General features: G+C 41.9%; 2 protein-coding genes across 14 annotated transcripts in view; one reads left to right on the plus strand and one right to left on the minus strand.

Annotated features, from left to right (window-relative positions):
• Nucleotides 1-2,571, minus strand: part of sgce (sarcoglycan, epsilon) — a 10,058-nt gene extending 7,487 nt beyond the window's left edge. For 2 of the 4 annotated variants that reach the window (XR_003052607.1, XM_025065026.1), the window contains exons 1-2: nucleotides 1,941-2,571; nucleotides 1,243-1,344 (exon numbers count right to left, since the gene is read on the minus strand). Coding sequence is in view for 3 of the 4 variants with exons in the window: in XM_025065026.1 (XP_024920794.1) it covers nucleotides 1,243-1,344; nucleotides 1,941-1,983 (145 nt within the window). In the remaining variant the exon portion in view is untranslated. The remainder of the gene's footprint in view (nucleotides 1-1,242; nucleotides 1,345-1,940) is intronic. The other 2 variants (XM_017041233.2, XM_017041231.2) reach the window with 2 other exon arrangements.
• Nucleotides 1-17,112, plus strand: part of ppp1r9a (protein phosphatase 1, regulatory subunit 9A) — a 36,506-nt gene that overhangs the window by 2,179 nt on the left and 17,215 nt on the right. For 9 of the 10 annotated variants that reach the window (XM_025065018.1, XM_025065021.1, XM_025065022.1 and 6 more), the window contains exons 2-5: nucleotides 657-856; nucleotides 6,615-8,079; nucleotides 15,785-15,917; nucleotides 16,457-16,577. In XM_025065018.1, the coding sequence (XP_024920786.1) occupies nucleotides 6,730-8,079; nucleotides 15,785-15,917; nucleotides 16,457-16,577 (1,604 nt within the window). In that variant the 5' untranslated portion in view covers nucleotides 657-856; nucleotides 6,615-6,729. Of the gene's footprint in view, nucleotides 1-656; nucleotides 857-4,285; nucleotides 5,169-6,614; nucleotides 8,080-15,784; nucleotides 15,918-16,456; nucleotides 16,578-17,112 lie in introns of those variants that run through there. The other variant, XM_025065019.1, reaches the window with a different exon arrangement.

Here is a 17,112-nt window from a genome sequence, read left to right on the forward strand (position 1 = left end):
CTTCCTATTCAGTTTTTACTTGGACTTTGAAAAAAATATCAGCTGACAAAATTAACACCTGCTACAAAACTCTGCCTTCACTTTTTAGTTAATTTCAAGAGCTTTTATTAAGACAAAATTAGGGACTGAGCTATACTGAGGCTTGGTAATAGCATCAGATGTGCTCTCTTACTGGATATAATACATCACCAATTAAAGGTTAATTCTCAACTGTCAGTCGCAGACTCACTCGCCAACCTTTAGGACAAATACAGAGACAGAGAAGTGCATTGTGATGCACAGGAAGTCACTCTTTACTAAAATAATTGGGCTGAGCAACACGTAAATTTGTGAATCTACTAAATTGTCATATTAATTCCACTCTATTTTATGACACACATGTATGTAATACCACCATGACTAACATGCCTTACAGAAGGGCAGAAATCACTAACTAGATTTCATGCCTCCGTGAGCTGACCTTGGACTGGCTGAAGTCTGAGGAGTGATCTTTAGTTAAAACTGCCATTGGCAAAATGGAGAGAATTAACCACCCTTGTCCCTTTAATGGCTCTAGGTAACCACGGCCTGGAGCTTGCTGCTAGTCGACAGGCTGGGACTGCTGTCACTTGGATATGTTGAATCTGATCCATGAATATTTATGTTTTCATTGTCAGGAGGGATCCATGTGCTTCCTTGGTGTTTGGAGGGGGAAGAAGAGACAACAAGGATTGCTTCTGTTTGGAGTGAGCCTTTGGTATCTACCCAGTTTGTGATTTGTTCTGAGAACTGACCAGGAAGTGAAAGTAAAGACAAGCAGAAGTGGATAACTAAAGAAAAGAGTCAACGCACTTCATATTTCTAGAGGAACATAAAGGTAAGATTCCTTCCAATTCGTATTTGGTTCATATTTTACTGCATATCTACAGAATCTGCGTGGTACAGTAAAGCATCAGTATGCTGTGTTAACAAAAGGACAAGAGAGTTAACATGTTAGGATTACGTCTGAAGAGAGTTAACATGTTAGGAGAGTTAACATGTTAGGATTACGTCTGATTGGAATCAGTATCAGGTTTAGACCAAACTTTAAAGCCAGCAAACTACTGAAACAACAAGAGGTAGTGGGCCACATCTGTGAGGTCACAGTCCACGGAATACAACGGCGTCAGTATGAAACCATCTGAGTGTGTCACTGTGTTATGACAGGCAGGGAGGGGACAGTGGCTCAACAAATGAGGTGCACCACTGCAAACACCCACTCACCATCTCTGTACAATGCTGTTCTCTGCTTCAAGCCCATGGATCGCTCCATGTGGACATTTCTCTCAAGTAAAGCACTGTGTTCGAAGGCATGTGCAAAGTACACTATTGGATCGATAAGTTAAGTCGTGAGTTGAACATGTAGGTCTTACACAGACACCTGAACTACAGCTAACTACAACCAAAATCTAAATCCTGCAGAATAAGTTTTTATTCTAAGAACATAGGACAGAAACTGAAAATAGATTTCTGACTCAATATGTGTTTGTTCTAGCATATTACAAATATGTAGTTGGTAAATATTCATTAATAAATAACAAAGTTATTAAAAAGGTAAAACCTAATATCACAGGTAAAAAATAAGTATTATTAACGTTACCTTCTGCCCTATATAATCAATGTTATCTATCTTATGTTTATAAATACCTGATGCATATTACATATATTTAAATGACCCATGTAGTTTATTTAACGACGTCGGCATCATTGTCCCAGCTTTTATTAAAAAAAAACATGTTTTGCGATTCTGTGCTATTGCACTCAGCTTTAGCTTTTGTCTTAATGACTCCTCCTAGGCTGTCCTTTGGAAAAAATGAGCACAGCAATAGCAGCTCGCTAACGGGCTAACCAACTAGCATCAGCACCGCGTCAAATGCCTGTGGAAAAGCACTGCGGTAATAGCCGTCTTTTTTCGTACGTACCCGTACACAGCCCTACAACGACTGTTGACATGCTCTTCATCATCGTCCTCGTTTGTCTAACGAAAATAAAATCAACGATTTCCCCCCTGATCTTAACGGCTACTGGGTTTGACAGATAATAATAATAAGCATCCCGGTCCAGCAGCGGCAGTAGCAGTAGAATTCCTTCCTCCGCCTCCTTCCTTCACTGGAAACAGTGGCTTCTTATTGGTGGAACATCTGGATGGAAAAACATGGTTGTCTCGTAAAACAGAAGCAAGAAAAAACAAGTGAATTACAGTCCCACACTCCACCCTCAGTATAATGACATTTACTGTGTGAAATGATCGCAAACTAATTTTGTATGTCCTGTTAATAACAATCAAATGTTAATTCGACCCCCAAAACACGGTGATAACTTTTGATTTTGTGTTAAAAGCTGGAGGAATTCAGCCTTTAATTGTTTGTAAACAAACTCAGCGCCCCTTAGTTCTCCTGCAGGGGGTGCCATAAATGCAGTTTCTTTATCCCTGTCATCCTTCTCTTGTTATGATTGTCCATTGGAAATGGATATCTTAAGACAGCCAACAAACCTCTGTTCTACACAAGGGGAGATTTTTGTGAGAACTGATGTTCACAGTTTCTTATCCCCCCTGCACCCTCCCCTCCCTCCCCCCCAAAAAAGCTGAGTCAGTTTTCACATTGTAAGGCTTAAGAACGAAAACTTTGTTTTGCAACTTGGGGCTATTTTAGTGTCTTACACCTTCCAAAAGTCATTGAGAAAATATGTATTCAATGCAAATCAAACACTGCAGTATGAAAGATACAATATACATAAAAAAAACCCTGTGGATCAGCAGTTTCCAAAAGAATCCAACAACCGTCTCTGGCACCAACATAAATGCCACAAATCATTACTAAAACATTTTTCTTTTCTTTTCTTTTCTTTTCTTTTCTTTTCTTTTCCAAAGCTTCAGTTTAAACTGCTGCAGGTTGTTTCCACTGCTGTTATAGGTTCAGCTGATTTAATGTTTGCATTATTGAGCTTATAGAGCAGTTCAGCACGTGTACCTTACCAATTTGCCAGTACAGTAAGTGTATATTGACATGCGATGACAGACAGAGGTCCACAGTCACATACACCCACACACACACACACAAGTCACTGACCTTCAAAACCCAGCTGTAGGAGGTCACACACATGTTTGGAGACTGTCGTCCATTCAGTCCTGCTCCTTGCAGGGCAGTGGCAGCAAACAGATGGTCAGGTTTGTGGCACCTTGGCTCTCACTCAAGTTTGCTTAAAAACAGCTGGTCACTCAGTAATTCACCTTCTCACTTAAAGACCACCTCCAATCCTGCAAAGCCAAATACCTTTTTGATAAAAAAAAATCTGTTTGGATTTGATCCATTGTTCTTGTTCTTCTGCGATGAGTCACTCAAAGTCATTCATCCTCTGTGCTCTGCACTGGATGTTCTGGTCTCTCATCCTTCCTCCCTCTTTAAGATTATTTTCAGGTTGCTAAGCAACATTTCACACAGAATATATATATTGACTGGGGCTGAACACATTCCAAGATTAGCATTAGCAAAAGGTCCACGATAGCACTAAGATGCAGAGTAATGAAGGCCGGAGGGGTAACAGCATCAGCATCCCTGAGAGCACGTTTATAGCTGAGTGTGTTTGCCATTGATTTGCATTGATCTCAGTCTATTTCTTTTTCAGTGCTCTCTGCACTAACTTTATGTCATGTGATCCTGAAGTTATCTGTTGCAGTTAGATAATGACAGTATTTGTAAGGAAAACTTTTGCTTTTGTTGTGCAGACGAATGAAGTGAAATAATTTTTTTTTCATGAGAATACAACATTTGCTGTTGGGCTAAAATGAATATTATGTTTCATGTATAAGGTTTCATGTCATGCAAAAGCCTGGCTCTAGTATTTCATCACTCTACGTACGCAGACCTAGTGACCTAAATATTGACGCAAAAAATATTTAAAAAGAAAAACTTTACATAGCGGATACTTTTATAAGGTCCAAGGCCATTATCTTGATTACAAAAAAAGGAAATGAAAAGTGAATCAAAGCTACAGTATATTTTAGATCAGCTTTATTATTATGTACTTAAAAGAGACCAGCCCAACGTTGACTCTGCTAGTTCCACATTTGTGTACAAATGACAGATGACCTATTGTTTTTAACTCTAGATGGGATTTTGGACGTATTGATGCTCCCCCACCTCCAGGTCTCTTCTCCCTGGGGCCACAATCACACTCTAGATGCCTTAACCCCCAGGTTGTCCTATGTATAATTAATAATGTCCACCACCTGTTTTTCAGGATAGGATGAATTAAGGATTGTACTGTTCTATTGTTATTGTTACTTGGCAGTGATTCTGCAGGAAGATCACTGATAGGATCACAGTGATAACTGTGTGATTGGAGTTTTCTTATCACACAGTTTCTTATCTACTAACTATCACACAGTTAGTAGAGTTTTCTCTACTTTGATTACCTTTAACAGTCTAAAGCCTGTAGCTTAGTTTAAGTGGACACCATGAATGGAGATGAATGCATGAATGAACAATTACACATGTTTTATTTGTACCTGCACCGTTAACTTCCTCAACATTTCAGTTCACCCTCATGTGTACCCCATCCCTCATCACACAGCCAGGTGCCCTTTGACCCCCGCCCTCACACCCCTCCCACCACCACACCCAGTGGAGAGCGGTGTAGGAGCCAGTGAAGTTACAGTTACAGTTACAGCAGTGTGCTGGTATTTCTGCCAGACTGCAGCTCATCGAAACCCCCTGCGCGCAGCAGCAGATTATCGGACCAAACCATTGCGGCAGTTTTCAGGTTTTAACACTTGTCACATGAGCCTTTACATCTGCAAACGAGCGGCTGCCACTGCAGGTGCCTGTGTGTACTCCACCGTTCCGCTCACGGACGTTGGGCGCAGGCGTCTTGGTGGAGGTGCCCGGGACTAGCTTCCAGAGAGAGGAGCCGCTGAACTGCACCGACTCCCCCATTGTGCGCCTGGCAGCATCATTCACTGCCTGCAATGGCGATGTAGCGGCACCAGTGTTTCTGAGCGTTTCTGAAGTGGCGACTCCGTCCTGGGCTGTTGAGGAGTCGGTGTTGGCGATGCTATTGTTCCCGAGGCTGTGCAGCCAGAGCTTCTTCATTCACCACCGGTGGATTTTACTGTTTATTTCCGTCGCGCGTCCAGCGAAACCACCGATGTAAGTCAGACTCTTTTGTTTTTGCAGAAACACCGCTGTGGTGCTGTGTGGTAAACAGTCAAGTCAGTCTGCCTTCAGCCACTCTGATGCATTCACGTGTTTATTTGCCAGTTTATCTGCAGACATCGCTTTTGTTATTTCTAATATTAATACCTAAATGTGAGGCACTTTGTCAGAGCTGAGCTGTCATCGCGTTTTGTGCGGCGCGGCTGTTCTGTGTGACTACACTGAGGAAAATTAACCCAGAAAAAGCAACACACATGAACCCTTCATATTTAACTTCAGTTCAGTCTTATTCAAATACGCTCACATTTGCTTTGCCTATTAACTTTATATTTATTTATTTATTTATTGTTATTATTGACTTGTTTTCACCAGGGTGTCACATAGGTGTTATGTATCAGGACGAGTCCAACGTGGTGAATAATGAATACACAGCCAGGACATTTAGGTTCCATCCATCCCTCTGCCTCCCAGACTCAGTCCAACTTAATGCGTTTTCCCTGTCCCAGATAGATGTTTCCCGTTGTCCCATAATGCATTTCCAAACAAGATTAAACATTAATATAGAAATGGAATATTTTGAATTGGATGGCAGAAGATAGAAAGTGTCAAAATGGGATGAAACGTTGCCTCTGTGCAGCATTAAGGTTGAAAAATAAATTGCTTGCATTGGGCTGCTACAGTGCTGACATTTAAAAGTGAGCATCCTAGTGTCCGTGGTGGTTGGTACAGCGTTGGGATGTGGGAGTCGGTGCACGCAGGAGAGGGGAAAAATACATGGTATAAACAGCATGTCCTCCAGTATAGCTTTGGAGTGAACACAGAGCTTAATTATTACAGTGGCTGAGGGTGGTAAAGCCCAGAGTAAAAGGTAAACATTGCAACAATGCCGAATGGACAAGAGAACTGTGAGGGTCTGATAGGGTTCGGCACCAATTTTCCTGCAGTGTCCTGCAAAAAACATATAAATAAATATTGATGTACTTTTATGATTATGTGTAAGAGATCTGTGTAGCTGAAATGTATGTAAGTAATAAATTGCACACCTCCCAAATGTTATAGTCAAATTAAATTTATGTTTTCAAACATGTTCTAATTTATAAGACTCGGACAGTACGTTCAGCAGTAGGTTCCATCCTTGGCTTCCTTTTCTCATGACTTCATCATGTGTTTTTTTCCCTGTAGACAGAAGCAGGCCTCGGTTCTTAACTGACGTTTGCTAACAAACATTGACAGAAATTCTTTTTGTTATAAACTTGAACTCATCCAAGCCTGCAAAGAGCACGTGCACATTGACCCCTGAATGGAGTTTGTCAAATAAAATAAAGATAATTTAAATCTTTAAAGTAACCTTTTTTAAATGTAACACTGTATGTACCTGTTATTGTTTTCAAAACTGTCATTTAACATGTAAACTCTGTATTTTTTTCTTTCTCCACACAGGTGTGAATGGACTGATTATAAACAGCCCTGCAGTAGATCAATAAGCTAAACGCTGTACTCTTTTTGGTGAGACCACAGACATGTTCACATCGCCTCCTGATCCAAAGCCATCATCATGTTGAAGACTGAGGCCTCGGGGGAGAGGACCAGCCTCCGGAGTAACTCCCCTCATCGCAATGCCTACCGGGCTGAGTTTCAGGCCCTCAAGAGAGCCTTTGACCAGCCGAGGGTTGATAGAGACTCAAAGCCTAAAGATCTAGAACGGGTGAAACAACCAAGGGGTCGCCAGTATGGCACCCACGTCAGCCGCATTAAGGACATGTTCATGCAGATGGGCTCAGAAAACTCTGCATCCAAGCTAAAGGGGCGAGATGATTCTTCACCCCAAAAGCTGATGAAACCCACCAACTTCGTCAATAAGACGGATGGATCGGTGATAAAACTCCAGCATTCCTTATCTGCTGATAGGGTGGGCCCTGCTGGAGCAAAGGTCTCTGAAACCAGAAGGCTTTTTGAACAGCAGTCACGTGACCAGTCCCAGTCACCAGTCTTTTCTTGTGGACGTGATAAAAGAGGTTCCCATGAGCACCTCGACGACTGGCGAGGAGCGAGGTCGAATCGAGGCAGTACAGATTCCTTGGACTCACTTTGCTCCAGAACAGAGGCGTCCTCACCAACTGTCAGTCAACTCAGTGCTGTGTTTGAAAATGTGGACCAGCACAATCAGAGCGCACCCCACAGAGGAATCAGCAGACGAACGCTCTACTCACCGGATGGATTTAGCCGCCATGGAGGCGATCTCAGCGAGGACGAGTCACGTCAGTCTCCAGTCCGTGGAAGCTACCGAAGCAGGATAGGTGGGAAGTTCCCCACATCCTTGTCCTCTGATGACCTCTTGACCTCCAGCCCTAGAACAGATTCGGTGGAGCTGAGACAAAGTTTTCAAGAGCGGGGTGTCGATGATGAAGCAGAAAATGTGGGAGATAAACCCCAACTTTCTGAGGGACACACAAATGGAAACCAGGTAAATGGTTCCCTTGAAGAAGAGGAAAAACCTCCTGAAACCAGACGACATTCCGAGGATCCCACAGAAGATGCTGTGATTACCAACAAAGTCTTTAATGATGCCACTCCAGAGGCCCTGCCACCAACGACAACATCGGCTCAAAGCCAGCAGGATGGAGATGGTTCTAAAAAAGACAAGCCCTCTGAAGCTCCTAAAGACCAAGACCCTGATGAGGAATACACTGGAAAAGAGCGGGTGATTTTTAATGCGGATGGTGATGCTTGTTACCAGGGCTGGGGCGAAAGCTGTACCGATCCTGAGGATGATCTCTACGGAGATGACGAGGACATCGTCTATGACCCTGGCTCTGACCTGACAGAGATTCCTGGTCTGCCCGAGGAAGACAAAGAGGACGTCCCTCCAAAGAGAAAGATTCGCTTCAGCACTGCCCCGATTACGGTAAGTTGTGTCACGTTAAAAACTGTCGTCGCAGCCTGAATTGTGTAAACACACTGAGTACAACCAAACATGGAAGCACTGGTGGAGCTCTAATCTAAAGTAGGTTAAACAGAAGAGAGATAATGTTTCTACGGCTTCATCCTTGTGGCTTCTAATTATAGCTTATTTTTTTAAATAAAAAAAAAGATCAGGTTTGAGTTCCTACAATCATTAAAAATTAAGGTTTTTACGTTTATCTTCATTTGACCTCCTGTTAATAAAGTTATATGAGTAATTTAATGAGAATGTCTAAAAAACTGTGATTAGTGAAAGCAGCACATTCCAAGTTAGTTTACTTAAATGTTATAATCTACAATAATCTGTTATTCTAACACTGAAGTGCAAACATGAAACACAACAATTCATAAACAACAAATTATATATAAATGTCATTATATTTATAAAGTATTGTATATAGAATACTTTCATTTGTTGCATTAAATTCCCTCAGGTCGTTGTAAACTTGGTCACAATGCAGCCAGTGTTTCCATGGATTGGAAAATGGATCTAGAGGATTAGGGAAATATTTTCCAACCATTATCCTTAAGCATTCGGAATTAGCAAACCTAATGATGGCAGTGGTAAACAACATGCGTTATGTTACTTTCCTTTTGTTTAAAATGTCCCTTGTTTAAAATAGTTAATTAAATTTTCTATTATTATTTTTGGGATTTTTTTTTATTTTTTAATATAATCTTTGTGTGTTGAACACATTTGAAGGTAATGTTAGTATTATATCGGTTTAGGAAAAGTGCTATGAACATTTTGAATAAAAGCAAAAAAACATTTTTTTAATTCAACAAATATATAGATATATAAATAATAAATATATATATATATATTTAAAGCTAAGTCATAATTAGTTTAAAAAGATGAAAGATTAAATAGGCGTCTGTGCTGCAGACCGTTATTTTCAACGTGATGTTCGTTGGTCATATGGAATATTCAACAGGGTCACACCTCCCTCCCCCTCCTCACAATTAGACATGCACCCCTCCCACTTTATCATGTGCCCTCCCTCCTTTCAGTGCATTAGAAACAAACAGGGTGCTGTCTTTTGTTCGTCTATATTGTGAAAGACACAAAGATATTTTCTCATCCCTCGGCCCTGCACGAGTCCAGCCTGACCCCTGTGGGAGGGCTGCAGAGAATCCTTTGATAAAAAAATATATATATATTATGATTATACATGATTTCCTAAAATCATACATAGTATATAATTTTGTTGAAGCGGTGTTTCTATTTGTGTTTGTCTTTAGGGTAGAATCCTGTTCTGAGGATGTCATTTGCATTGGCCTGATCCACATGACACATCTTTCATGCTTCACAGTCTGAGTTTATAGAGAATTATTTTTAAATTTTAAAGGTGCAGTCCTTTAATTAGAATTGATGAACTGCTGTGACAGCCGTTGAACATGTGACTAATTCATGTCGTTGGCAGTGTAGCTGTGGATGTAGACCTAAAGGGTTTAAAAACTTTACTGTAAATTAAAAAAGAAACTGCTAAACTAAAGAAGAACACACTTGAATTAATCAGAGGTGTGAAGGACACTGTTCTCCTGAGTTTCGACCATGCAGCCATAGTGCAGACCCAATAGCTACTGTTTGTCAATTTCTTATTTACAGTGTGTAGGCAAAAAGGTGCATGAAAAGGTTCCTCAGAAAGCATCAGGTGCACGGACCACTTGTCCTGTCCATCATCCGTCACTTGTTCGCTGGGTTGTTTCTGTTTTTGTTGAAGTACACACCGGGAGATTGACAGAAAGAGTCTTCCCACTCCGTGTGCAGTCTGCTCTGGCTGTCTCCTCCTGTTGTCCTCTGCTGGCCTCTGATGGGAATGGCATTTACTTTCTCATTTTAATGATGGTGTTCGTGGCGATAGAGCAACTGCATTTTAGTAGGAGCCCTGTGTTATCTTAATGGATTTAAACAGGTGTGATGAGTGCAGTACTGGTTAAACAACCAGTGAAGTGGCTCTTTAATCTCCACAGTTCCACTCTTCACTCTGTCTATTAAACTGGCTGCTGTTTAGTCCATTATATGGTGCCACTCCATCACTGTTTGGGTGACGCTGACCAGCATGGATCTGAGCTCAGAGGTGTGATCAACATGCTACTGTAATGTAGAGAGTCAGGACGCAACATTCTTTTTTTTAACATTTGCTCTGTAGATTTCAGCACCATAGAACGTCTGCTTAGTTTAAAGTTAAAGTTTCCGACGAGGTATATCTTCAAGATTCCTAACGCTCTTGGTTCTGGATGTGTTTTAGCCGGTGTACTTTGACTGTACTCTACGCTGGTTGCCAACTTATTCCACAGTACATCAAACCAATGCAGACAGTAATCGTGTACATTACTGAACCATGAAGGAACATGAAGACGAAGCAGCTGATGCCTGCAAACCGTGAAACTGCATCCTTACACCATCCTTGTGGTCCACAGATTTGATGTTCCAGGCAGTGGAGAGACGACTATTTGGGCTCAAACCTTTGAGGTTTTCTCGCCTGCCCCCAGTATTACTGAGTACACTACAGCACAGATACACAGCCTTTTTAAAATGTCATTTTAATATGTATTATTATCATTTGATTTTCTGTATTACTACGTACTGTATGTGCTCCAACATTCAGCCATCCGTGGCTGTGCTGGTCAGGGACTGCGAAACCTCTGCACTGACTGCTGACGAGTTATTATGTTAGGGCATTTCAGCTACACTCCTTCCGGCGAGGTTAAATATGACTGCTGCTGTTGACTTGTCGCAAATAATTCACGTGTGCGTGACCCTGCACAACTTCCTGTGTGGAGTTAAAATGTTAGCACGAAGAGCAATCTGTCTGATTCTTGAACGAGACAAACGTCCTCGCCTCCTCTTTAACGTTTGACAGGTACACGTACTCTCAACCGAGTATTTGCGCATGTGTGTATTATTCCGAGGCTTTATTATTAATGCAGTGGTGTTTTTGTTTGCGTGGTTCAGTGCCACCTGATCCTCCCTGGGGGATGTATTTTTAATGATCCTGGAAAGGAGAGCTCTGCCTTGGGGTGTTGGCGGCCGGGCCTAATACGCTATCGCGCCCCAAACATTGATGTTTCTCCACCCTGCTGGTAATATTTTCTGTGTACTACAAGTAGTTATTGTAACAGAATGCTGCAAATTGGAGTTCCAGTATCACAGTGTTAGAGTTGTGGTTCAGTTCTGCCCTGAACTTCGCCGTGTCCTTGTTGTCCATTAGTCAGGAGATTTATTCATACTTTTTGGATTTTAGCACCAATCAGACGTTGGAACAACAACAATCAGACTGATTTTTTTTTTTTACCGTGTTGTGTAAGATTAGGGATCTGTGACATGCAGTACTGGCTCTTGGCCAGATCACACAGAGTGATTATTATTCTGTGCAGAAATATGGTCCCACACTCAGGCTTGTCTTTGTAGCAGCCTAATGAATTAGGAGGCATAGCAAGTGGGCAATAGAGCAACAGCATTGTAACAAGCAATGTGTTGTTTTGTTGCTTGTGATCCAAAGCTCCCACTCACTGTATATTACTAAGGCATGGCATGAAGCGGAGCTTTGTCTGCATTTATTCGTTCACTGTTGGTTGGCACTCGCTGCCTCACTGTTTAAAGCCCCCTCCCATTTCACACACAAACTTGCTGTAGTGGTTTATTGTAAGAGGACTTTCCTCTCACCTGTATTTATTTATTATTATTTTCCTCTACTATAATTGGCTAATCTCTTGGCATATCTTTATATCTTCGCCCTGGTTTTCACACTTCATTTCAAGCCAACGAACGTTTTCCCTCATTTGGACTAGATATAATATTATAATATTCTGTTGTGTTGCACCAAAGGCAATGAAATTAAAATAGACTTTTTAATTTAAAAAAAAACATGCTGACTGAAAAAAATATTTTTTATCAGTGTGTTTTTTGGTTAGTGTTTATTTTATTTTATTTTGTTTTATTGTAGTTGGGCCTGACCGATACAATCATTGTCACTGACTGACATCCAGTGTGTTTGTGCTGTGAAATCCCAACAGGTCTCAGACAGATTATATAATCGTTCCTCCTCCGCTCACACACGTCCTCCTTCAGTGACAGTGTGGTTTACGTCAGATTGATTGATTGGTTGACCTCTGACCAACAAATGCTACATGTTGTGTGCGGTGCAACATATTCTCTCCCCGTGTTCATCGTCTCCGCACCGATAATTTGAACGTTCATTCGTGTCCTGTTCCTCCTGCACTCAGACACCTACCTCAGCACCTGTCACTTACTTTGACGGGTGATGTGTGGGTGGTGTTGGTGCTAACAGGTACAAGCAGTGGATTGGAAATGTGCTGAGCTGTCACGGTGAAGCAGACTGTGAACCAGGCTGCTGAGAGTCACTGGGTCTGAGCCACAGCAGTCCAAGCTTTTTGAATCTGTTTTTTTTTTCTCCCCTCTCCTCTTGCCCTGGGCAGTGTCCGCTGTCTGTTTAGGGCGGGCCAGGCAACAGCACTGGCATGAAACATCAAATGACCACTTTAATGGAATCAAAGGGTTTGGCTGGGTGTAAGCACCATGCTGTGAAATCCTGGGCACAGACTCAAACCAGCAGTGAATTACCTCCCCCCGCTTCCCCCGTCTCTCCCTCCTCCCGCTCAGCTATCAAACAAAGCTTCAGAGATTTTAGTTTTATTACTCAACATTTCTGTGTTGGATTTAATACATTTTTCAAACAGCGGTGGAGCAGCTTCAGCTCGGACACCCTGACATGGCTGTTTCCTGTAAATCCATTTATTGTTTTTCTTTTTTTTTTTTTTTGGGGTAAGTACCCATTTTCCCTTTTCTTTTTTTTTTTTTTTTGGGGTTATAAACACTTTTACCCTTTTTTTTTTTTTTTGTGGGTCAGTACACATTTTGTGGGTCAGTACACATTGATCCATGTCATTTTTCATTGACTAATGCTCTCAGGTTTCATTTGTGTCACTTTGCTGTATGCTGTCATCCAGACAGAGCTGGGTCTCTCCAGTGTCTGCACGTTGTGAATACATTTCTTGTTTTCTTGATTGTATTTTTCTGTGTTGAGCAGCTGCCTGGTCATTATCCTCTCATTTTTTCCCATCTCCTATGTGTGCGGCTGTATCCTACAACGTCATCAAGGGTAACCACATTAACACACATCAGTGATGTCGCCCTTGCACTCACTACGCTTGTCTTAGCCTTATCTTTTTTCCCCTGACTGGAGGTGAAAAAGTGCATCTTTACTGAGGGAGAACATGAAGATACTGTACGTTCAGTCTGAGCTCGGAGCAAACCTGAAGCTCGCCTCTGTGTACAGGTTGAACTCTGCATTACATCAAGCTCTTTATGACTTATTCATTTTTTTTATTTGAAAAGGAGCCTTTGTGTGTGCCAAAAGAATATGAATATTAAATGGTTCACTCTGTTCCTCCGTTTATCTTCTCGTCCTCTTTACGTTCTTCTCTTTCATGACCACTCGCCTTTTTTTCCTTAACGTCTCTTCATTGGTTCCGTCTTACGGTATGCTGTGTTATTTTCTGCGTTGTTTTGTTCTCTCCTGACCTTTTATCGCTCTCCGCCGCCGCTGCACCTCCAGCGTCCGCTCTCATGTGTACTCGTCTTCCTTCGTGACCTCCCTTTTCTCTCTCTCTCTCTCTTTCTCTTTCTCTCTTACTCCCCCAGGTGACTGGCCACATGCTAATGTGTTTGTAGATAGAACACAGCGACTGAGGCTAACCATTAGAGAGGGAACAGGATGCCGATAGTAATGTCACGTGGCGTGAGTCCTGCTGTTAACGTTTATCAGGCATGTGTTCGTAAATGCGTCATTAATATGAGTGGAAGCCATTTATGTGCAATATTCCAGGCACTATATGCATGCGTGTAAGTGTGTGTGTGTGTGTGTGTGTGTGTGTGTGTGTGTGTGTGTGTGTGTGTGTGCTGTAATAATGCAGGGCTGAATGATTGATGACAGCTAGGTCATGAATCAAGCCTGTCCAGGCCTGAAGATGAATAAGGATGAAAAGCGTCTCTGTCAGCATCACCTAATATCAATGTGTCCCAGCTCTGCATACAACCAGCCCACTCTCCAGCTCACTGGAGCCTGGTTAGCTGTGAAGCTATGGATCGTGTTTTTTTTTTCTACACAAGGTATCAGCCGACCCTCCTAATAAACTGTAACAAATGAGATATTTAAGATTTTACTACAAATACCATTAAGAATCACTTTTGTGAAGCGATTAAAAGATAAACTATGGCAGAGTTACAGGTTTGTCATTATTCACCGTGACCTTACGCAGCTAGAAATCAGCGTGCACTCAGGCCTTTACCGAGTGATGAATATAAATCTGGCTTCAGGCTTTAATCAATACCTGTGATGTGACATGATGCCTCATTGATCTGCTGTGAATATATTTCCCTTCTCACTTAAATGAAACAGGTCAGGGAGCAGCGGCGTCTGCAGACATGTGCCGACACGGTTAGCAACACTTCAGACGTGTTGTGTTGTCATCTGTGTCTACAGGGAAATTGGCGTGATGTTGATATTAGTCCAAAAACTATTATTTATGTATTACAAATATTTTTTCTTTGTTCATCAATGCGTGACAGGCAGAGCTATTAAATCCTCTTCCGCTAGGTGGCAGCAGATGGTTATTATCACAAAGATGAGCTGTTGAAGATCTTTGTGAGTGTCTTTCTTCAATTCCTGCCAGTATATCAGCGTGGTTTTCAACTAAACAGGAGTACATTGTTAGTAAATTTAAACTAAAAGATTATTATTATTTCATTACATATACTCTGTGAGATTTTTGTTTGGTGGTGTGCCAGGGTACAACAATGGCTGGGGAACACTGCAGTAATCAATCCTTTGGTGTAAAAAAAAATTACTGCTACTAATACTGATGCTCATTTGAACTGTATATTTATTTGGATTCTCTGTCGTTAAAAGACAAAACCGTTTTAAAAATGCATTGCACTGGCGACATCACAGGTGGCACGATGGTGTCCGTCATTTTGACGGACACTTAAACAACTGGTATCACTTTAATACCATCTTTCCTTGGCATCTACAGCCAGGCCAGCAGCTGCACACACACCTCCATCCTTCCCTCACTGGAGGGAGTAAACAAAGCTCTGCACAACAGCACACTGCAGACGTGACAACAGCGTGCACACTACAGCCAAAATCAGCAGCAGCAGCAGCATTCCTCCACTCTTCCCACACCCTCCTCCTCCTCCTTCTTCTTGTCTTCCTCCTCCTTTGCTCAGTGCAGGGAGCAGTTTGAGTGCCAGACTGTGAAGCAGATATGAAGTGACAGCTGACTCTGGCAGGGAATCAGGGGATGCTGGGAAGTCCGCACATCCTGGAGGAAGAAGCCGATGTTGTTTGTATTATGGTTTGTTGTGGTCTTAGCTGTGAGTGTTCTCAAATGTTTTTAATCAATAATACAGTAGATACTTGGAAATATAAGATCTCTTGTCTCCATATTCACACACTTCAAACAGCACACGTGCTCCTCACCTACACAGACGTCGTCGTCGTTGTTGTTGTTGTTGTTGTTAACTGTTCCTTGTTGCTGTAGAGTCAACGTGTTTTTGTCAGATTTTGCTAACAGCAGCTGTGGACCAAAGCCGTGCCCTTACAGCCATGTCTTCTTTCCAGGTATTCAACACTTACTCCAACGAAGACTACGACCGACGTAACGAGGAGGTGGATCCCGTGGCATCCTCCGCTGAGTATGAACTGGAAAAGAGGGTGGAGAAACTGGAACTCTTCCCTGTGGAGCTGGAAAAAGGTTGGAAAGAAAATCGGAGATTATTTGACCACATTAATCACACGGAGAAGACAGAAAACATTTATACTTTTACTGGAGTTCGTCGTTTAGAACAAAGCAGCTGTTCTTTTTTTCTTTTTTTTAACCACATTATTGCAAAGCTTAATCCTGAAAACCTCCACTGATCACAGTGAGGAACACTGGTGAGCTCTTCTTCACTCTGTACTCTGAGGGATTTTCTATGTAGAACTCCATTGTCATGGACCAAAAATAGTTTGAGTGCACGTGGATATCACCGTTATATAAACCTGACAACTCATGAATAATTAGTGCTGATGGAAATGGACAGAGGAAAGGAGTTTTCCTTCCAGCTCGTTCCTTGTCCAAGTGAAGGCCGTAGGTTCTATCGTAGTATTTTTTTTTTCAGTTGAAGTACATTCTTCTGATATTTTTAATGTTCAACCAATGTTCTCATTAATTCACCAGTTTCTACTGAATTCTGATGGAATTTCCAAAGTTATTGAAGCCTAAAATGTTGGTCGTCTCCTCCATGTTCACAGATGACGACGGCCTTGGGATCAGCATTATAGGAATGGGCGTCGGCGCTGACGCAGGGTTGGAGAAACTGGGCATCTTCGTCAAGACTGTGATCGAGGGCGGAGCTGCTGAGAGAGACGGCAGGTGAGGGGCCGTGTTCTAATTCCATTTCTCATGCGTCTCTGAGTGATGAGCGTGACACATTAAAGCAGATGGCACATAAAACCCCAGCGTGTCCGGGGACTAAAGACGCAGCACTTAACGCAGTCAATCTCTTTTGTTTCGGACGCTCACAGGCACGCTCTGTACCTGTCAGATTTAGCAGCAGGGGGTTCGGATTAGAGACACGGGGACAGGCTGGAACATGCAGATGTTCCCATGGGACTGTTACTGCAGGCCCAGTGTGGGAGGTGTTTGTCCTAGGGTTTGTGGGCGTTGAAATGTTTTTAAATAATTGACATAGTTGTGTATTTATTTTTACCATCAAAAAAATAAATCATTGAATCACGGCATTGACAGCACAGTTGGATGAGTTATGATGAAGAAATTGAACATTTCACATGATTTACAATGTCATTAAACATTTTACATGTCATGAACAATCATCGAGGTTTAACTGTTGCAAAAAAATAAAATCAATAACAACAGTGCAATTCATTTTTTGACCCTGTTGTTGCCT

This window comes from Cynoglossus semilaevis, chromosome 18 (assembly GCF_000523025.1).
Source record: "Cynoglossus semilaevis isolate Cse_v1.0 chromosome 18, Cse_v1.0, whole genome shotgun sequence".
Taxonomy (NCBI): domain Eukaryota; kingdom Metazoa; phylum Chordata; class Actinopteri; order Pleuronectiformes; family Cynoglossidae; genus Cynoglossus; species Cynoglossus semilaevis.